The 7,293-nt window shown below is 43.0% G+C and overlaps 1 protein-coding gene across 1 annotated transcript; it reads right to left on the minus strand.

Annotated features, from left to right (window-relative positions):
* Positions 1 to 4,174: 4,174 nt before the first annotated feature.
* On the minus strand, positions 4,175 to 6,626 carry LOC149248875 (uncharacterized). Its single transcript, XM_089451287.1, has 4 exons — positions 6,474 to 6,626; positions 5,234 to 6,359; positions 4,870 to 4,965; positions 4,175 to 4,788 (listed from the first exon to the last, which is right to left on the minus strand). The coding sequence occupies exons 1-4, from the start codon at positions 6,624 to 6,626 to the stop codon at positions 4,175 to 4,177; spliced, it is 1,989 nt and encodes a 662-aa protein (XP_089307413.1).
* Between the last annotated feature and the right edge of the window lie 667 nt (positions 6,627 to 7,293).

Here is a 7,293-nt window from a genome sequence, read left to right on the forward strand (position 1 = left end):
GAGCGTCGCCTCTGTCAAGCATCTTTCCCTTTCGATTCTCCAGACTTCCCTCTGCCATAAACTGCTCACTGCTCTGAGAATGCTCAGACACCATACGCACCAGAGGATGAAGTTGGCTTTCTTCTTTAGAAAGGATAATAGTGATATGAGCAGTGATCATTGACCTACTGAGATTGCTCTGAAATTTAAAGTGAGTGGTCTAAAACGCACTGTTCGGGGTCGGCCTGCGAGTAGGGCTAGGAGGGGGCGAAACCACCGGAGAGGAGGGGATAGTAACAGGAGGTAGGGCAGGATCCACGAAACCGCTAGCCTTCAAACGCCTTCGGCTACCTTGGCATCCCCCGGAGCGACTCCTCATACTCTGGCGCACCATGTTAAGGCGGTGAGGGGAAAGCATAGTGAGACCAGGGGCAATGGCAGGAGGGCTATAGAACAGCACAAGGGACTGCTTCGTTCGCACAAGACGGGCCTGAGAGTGCAACACAATTCGAACCTCAGGGGCAATTGAAAGCTTGCCACCAATTGCAGAGACTAGCCTACCATCACGACCCTCAGCATAACAAGACCACAGACCCGCTGCAGGCCAGAACCTGGAGCATGGAGGCTGAGCACTAATTGTGGAAAGGATAAAACAGAGCGCCATGAATATAACAACTGAAGCATCACCTTGGACGGAGCGAGCCATTAATGCAGACATTCCTCCAAATCTACCTCTCTTAAGGCTATCCAACTTGCGTCGGATGAAATCCTGGGAAGCCACGCAGAGCTGCAGCTGGCAGTACCCAGCCTGTCCATCAGTCAATAGGAGCATTATGTTTCATTAATTTCACCCACATCCGGGTGTTCTCCTTCCTCCTGTTGCATTTCCTTCTTCACTAGGTTGTTGTAATCCGAGAGTTGAGATTTAGATGCTGGGCTTGAAATTGATCCAACATGAAGATCCATCCTACAATCAACCCCCATATTAGTAAGTAAGTCCACAACTTTATTCCCTTCCCTTCGAATGTGCTTTAGAGTGATCGCTCTGTTAGAGGAGAGCCAACATTCAATAAGTTCAAGCCTTTTTTCCATTCTCCAGCTATTGCTCACTTTTCCAGAGGAGGATCCTTGCAAGATTTTTGAGACCATATTTATGATGATCTGGGAATCGCCCTCGATTATGAGCGGGAAGAAACCTTTATCTTGCGCAAGAATTAGTCCCTACCAGAGACCTTCCAATTCTGCCGAGTTATTGGTATCCCATCCCTTTGAACCTAAGAAGGTTAAAAGAGGAGCCCCCTTGTGATCTCTGAAAATCCCTCCAAAGCCTGAATTTCCTGGGTTGCCTTTCGAGGCGCCATCAAAATTTAGCTGGTACATATGCATAGGGGGAGGTAACCATTTCTCAGGTGAATGGCTCCTTAGAGGCTTTGTTCCTTTGATAAGCTGTTCTTGCTTGCATTGGAGGTTCCAATTGGCCCATATGGATTGTTCTTGGGGGTTAGTTGGGAGATCCTCCTGGTACCAAGTTTTGAGAGATATGGTTTCCTCAATATTTTGGCAAATTATTTTCCAGATATCTTCCAGCAGCATAGAGTGATCCTTGAATATTCTGCTGTTTCTCTCCTTCCATATGGCCCACATGAGAAAGCCCGGAATGAGCTTCCAAAGGAAATTTAAAATCTTGCTTTGATAAGGGTTATGATCCCAGTTGCGCACAGTGGCAATGGTGTCTCCATGAGTTCTTCCTTCCTTTTGGCAGCAAAAATTGACCTTTTCCCAGAGCTTGCGTGTAGTCTGACAGGACAACATTAGATGCTTGATGGTTTCCTCCTCTTGTTTGCAATTAGGGCATATTGAGGGCCCATGAAAGTTCCTCTTTCTAAGATTGTCCCACGTGAGAATCTTGTTATGACATAGGAGCCAGAGAAAGGTGGAGATTTTCGGCCATATGGAAGGGTCCCAGATTATGCTCCAGAGAGGATCTTTCACTGTATGTGCCTTGATAATGATATTATAGGCCTCTCTCATAGAATAGGTACCTCTTTCTTCATATCCCCACCGAAGAATGTCCTTTTCATTAGAATGCTGAATTCTTCTTTTCATTAATTCTGTGTCTAGTATTTGTTGGACTTGTGTCGAGCCCTGTCTTAAAATCTGATCCGCCTTGAGCCATTCCCAGTACTCTTGGGTCGATGAATTTCTCCAGAAGTTTTTCACCTTATCATGAGATTGCATCTCCTGCTCCAGGGGTTGAATAAGAGGGATTTGGTCCTTTAGTTTGGGCATCTGCTGCCATGAATCTTCCCAAAACCTTGCAGTGTTTCCATTCTTCACTTCCCAAAAGTTGTGCTGCTGAATGAGATTCCTGTGCTGCTTGGCCGAGTTCCATATAAGGGAACCCATGCTGACCTATGATATTCTTATTAGTTCCTCCGCTGGGCAATTCCTTGCATACTTAGCCATCCACGGAGAAGCCCAAGGGGTGAGAGGCTCCGTAAGCCATTTCCACCAGATTCTAGCTCCCATGATCTCATTGCTATGAGAGGGATCCCTTAAACCAATACCGCCCCCTTTCTTTGGTAGACAAGCAATATCCCATTTGACAAGAGCCCACTTTCGCTTGTGACCATTACTGCCCCAGAGAAAAGATCTTTGGAGAAGCTTGATTTCTTTGAGAACCCATTTGGGTGCTGCAAGGATGGAGAAGAGGTATAGCGGCATAGCCTGAAGTACTGCTTTTATGAGGACAAGCTGACTCGCCATATCTAGAGATTTGTTAGTCCAAGAGGATAACTGCACCTCTAGATTTTCTAAGAGGATTTTCCATGAGGAGTGCTTTAGGGCTGAGGCAGTCAGAGGAGCACCTAAATATTTGGATGGGAGGGTAGCAATGGAGAATCCTAGAATACGGGCTATAGCTGCCTGAGTTAAAGAAGGAGTATAGAAAAAGAAGATCTGAGATTTGGATTTATTGATAGAGGCACTTGAAGCTTCCGAGAAGTCCAACAGAAGGGATTTGAGTTGGCGAGCTTCCTAGACTGAGGGGTGCCCAAAAAGCATGTTGTCATCAACGAATTGCTGGTGCGTGAAGGCTAGAGAGTTATGAAAGGATAGGTCTTTGAGACAATGGGATTTCTGAGCTGATTTAATAGTTCGGCCTAATCCTTCTGCCATATGACGAACAAGAAAGGGGATAGAGGGTCTCCCTGCTTAATTCCCCAGGAAGGATGAAAAGGAGATGAGAGTATACCATTGACCAAAACAGAAAAGAAAGAGGAAGAGATGAGGCTCATAACCCATCTGACCCAGGGAGCAGCAAAGCCAAAATCAATTAGAACTTTTTTAATATATATCCAACTTAGGCTATCAAAGGCCTTTAAGAGATCTAGTTTGAGGAGCATACCTGGCTTCTTGGAAATCTTCAGGGAATGAATTATTTCATGAGTTAGGATGATACCATCGATGATCTTCCTACCTTCGACATATCCAGATTGCTCAGGCGAGATGATGAGAGGAAGCAGCAGTTTGAGCCTAGAGGCAATGATTTTGGAGACAATCTTGTAGATTATGTTGCATAATGCGATAGGCCTGTACTTGTCAGGTGTGCTTGGCATGTCCACCTTGGGAACCAGGGCTATGAACGTTGCATTCACCCCTGGAAACATCCATCTTAAGGATCGTGACTCCTCAACCACTTGCCAGACTTCCATCTTGATCAAATCCCAGAAATTGTGAAAAAAGTTTGAGGTAAATCCATCCGGGCCTGGAGCCTTTCCTGCTTTCAGTTGTCGAACTGCTAGTTCCACCTCTTGTAAGTCCACAGGCTTGAGAAGTAGTTGGTTATGCTCTTCTGAGATAAGTTTAGGAATGTTTCGAGTAATTTTTCTATAGCCTATGATCTATCTACAATTGGCTCGCGATGCATTTTCTTGAAGTAATTGAGGAGCTCGCTTTCAATTTCTTCATGCTTTTCCACTTTGACACCCTGCTCATTCTGAATATGAGTTATCTTATTGTTCATTCTGCGTTGGATTGTGGTAATATGAAAAAATTTAGTGTTTTTCTCTCCATCTTTAAGCCATCTGACTCTTGATTTTTGCCTCCATAGCGTTTCTTCCTGCTTAGCCCTTTCTTCAATAACTTTTTCTTGTTTTCACAGGTCCTCTAAACGGCCCTCAGTAATAATCCTCTACTACAATTGCTTCATTTCCAGCTCGAGGGCTTCCTGAGCCTGGAAGATATTACCAAAAGAAGTGTGATTCCAGCGTTTGATCTTGCTTTTAAGATGCTTAAGCTTTTGCTGGAATTGGAACATTTTTGAACCTGGTGGAGGGGAAAAATTGTTCCATTCTAAATTGATTAAGCCTTGGAAATCTGGATGGGACATCCAGAAAGACTCAAAGCGGAACGGTCTACGGATCAAATTGCCCAGACATGACCATTGAAGGGAGATGGGCCAGTGATCAGATCCTGAAAGAGGCAAGATGGAAGCTGCGAAGTCTCCCCCAAGATGAATAGCATTGTCTGAGAGCAAGAACCTGTCCAGACGAGAAGCGATCTGCTGCTTACCTACTCTCCTATTGTTCCAAGTAAAAACACCATTATTGAAGGGTAGGTCGTTGAGCCAGTTCTTCTGAATGAAGTCCTTTAGGGGTATCCCTTCCTGACTTCCTCTGCATCTTCCTCCCCTTTTTTCTTCTAGCCTAGTAATCATGTTAAATTCTTCCCCAGAAATCCATAAAGGGTGCGGCCTGCCATGGTTGATTGCAGAGAGAGTGTTAATAATTCTAGCTTTAAGTGATGCCTCTTATGGAAAATATACATTGGTTAAGATCCCGTGTATATTTGTCTCGATGATGTGAAAGGTTGCTTGTAGGAAATTCCTACTTGCATTGATATTGTCTAGTCTGATTGCTCGGAAGTCCCAAACAATTGCCAGACCTCTAGAAGCCCCATCAGCATCCACTACAGCATTGAAGCTCCCTGGCAATAATTTTTCTGTAAGTCTATCTAATGCACTTGAATTGCATTTGGTCTCTTGCAAGAAAATGATTTGAGTTTTTTTTTCTTTATCATGTTTTTAAGAATTCGATTTTTCCCTGGGCCATTGAGCCCTCTTATATTCCAAGAGATTAACTTCATTGGGAAGGATTATGATCAGAGTTGTAGTACTTGGTTAGCTTGGAATACATGCGTGAGTCCACTAACATTTGTCCTATTCTGATTGTTCGTTGGAGATCTGTTTTCCTACCTCGCTTTTTGATATCTTTGGTTATAAATCTTCTGTCCCAAGGGCCACCAGTCTGGATACCTAAAGATTTTTTCCGTTGCACATGAGATAGGACTTCCTCTAGATTCTTAAGTTGTCCATCTAAAATGTTGTCAAAATTGTTTGTAGTACAAGCCTGCTCTAGGCTTGGAATGTCCAACTCCCCTATATCTATTGCTTCTGTTTGTTCCTCCATGATCTTTGGATATATTAACTCCTCACTTGGTTCTTCTTCTAAATTGGCATGAGGTTGTAGGGCATCCACCTCCATAGCTTGAGTATTCCATGCTAGTACCTTTTGATTATCTGAGGAGGAGGCTCCCTTGAATCGAGGATCTACCTGAGGCATTGTGGAATCTGCCTGCTTCGAATGTTTATCTTTCATCAACTCTGTCTCGGGTGGAGTGGGAGAATCCAAGCTTGGGTTAGTTTGGTTAGCTAAGACTTCAAAGCTGTTGCTTGTAGAGGGCTTGGAGGAGCTGGTATGCTGCATTTTGGAGTTTGAGGCCTGTTTCTTGTGGGATTTCCTGCGATTTGCTACTTTGGTAAAGCCATCTGCCTCAGATGAATCCAGTCCAGAGGTCGGAGAGGGTTTTTGAGTTAAAGGGTAGTCCCTGAATAAATGTCCCAGGGCATGACATCTTCGGCATCTAAATGGCACATGTTCATAATCAATCAGCTGAACCCATTCAATGTCATCATGAAAAACACTTACCGCATCTGGGAGAGCCTGGTTGAGGTTCATATAGACGCATATACGGGCAAAGGAGGTGTATCTGTAGATTTTTGTTTCCTCTGCCACTTTTATGAATTCACCCAGAACATTTCCAATTGCTTGAAGGGAATCTTCCTCCCAATATTCCACTGGAAGTGAGTATAGACGGATCCAAACAGGAGCCCAGCTGAGATCCTCCTTGTCCGGGTTGAAGCGTTCTACCCATCCTCTGAGATACAGTCCAGCAACATTAAAGAAGTAAGGCCCTCCATCCAGAACTCTGTTCCGATCCTCCAGGCAGTTGAAAATGGCCGTGAAGAACCCTTTTGGTCCCAACTGCAAGGTTATATGTCCCTTTGGGTGCCATTTCACAGCTATCCAGCCCCGTAGCACCTTCTTAGTCGGCCAGTGATCTCTCAGAAACTATATCTGTGTATTGATTCTATGTCCTGGAAGTTCTACCTTCGGGCGCTCAGAGGCTACAGGTTTGCATGTTGCCGAGCAGACCTTGGGTTGCTGTTTGTCCTGTTTTTTCTGTTGTGAATTCGGATCCACGTTAACCTCTCCCTGGTTTACTGGCTTATTGCTTTCCTTATGCTGTTGCTGCCCATTGTTGTTTTGTGGGGGAGGTGCATCACCCTCCCCCTGAGGGGGTTCCATAGAGTACTGTACGCTTTGGAAGAAGTTAAGATTTCTTGATCCCGTTAGTGGTTGCAGGTCTCCTGCTATCTAGAGCGGCCTTCCGTTGTAGAGAATGTCAAACCCTATAGCACAGAGCGCAGACCATCCCCTGTACTAGTATTTTAGGTATCACAACTTCTTACAAATAATTAACTCTTAATATTATCCCTCTACTTGTTACTAAATATATATTAATGAGTAGTTTTAATAATTTACTGTATCAAGATTACTCTTGAAATAATTTGTTTATTTGCTAATATTTGAAATAATTTATTTCCTTCAAGAATATTTTGATGATTTTTTTATCTACAGTCTATTAAGCAAAGTCAAGAAATAATGTATTTTTTATTTATTTTTAATGAGTGGCTAGATTTATAAAATATTTAGATTATTTATTTCTCCAAACAAATGTATTTTTGATTTTTTTTAAATGATTGGCTAGATTTATAAAATATTTAGATTATTTGTTTCTCCAAACAATCATCACATCTCCTTCAAGAATCTTTTGATTTTTTTAATGTTTATAAATGTATCTTTTCCCCTTATAAATATTTTGAATACATTGTTGTATGCGATTACCCATTAGTAATTTTGAATATATGTAATTTTCTATTAATAATTAGTTTGTGATGAAGAATAGTGATGA

The sequence above is a fragment of the Pinus tabuliformis genome, chromosome 7, assembly GCF_031772625.1.
Source record: "Pinus tabuliformis cultivar Carrire ecotype Pingquan chromosome 7, CPIR1, whole genome shotgun sequence".
Lineage (NCBI taxonomy): Eukaryota > Viridiplantae > Streptophyta > Pinopsida > Pinales > Pinaceae > Pinus > Pinus tabuliformis.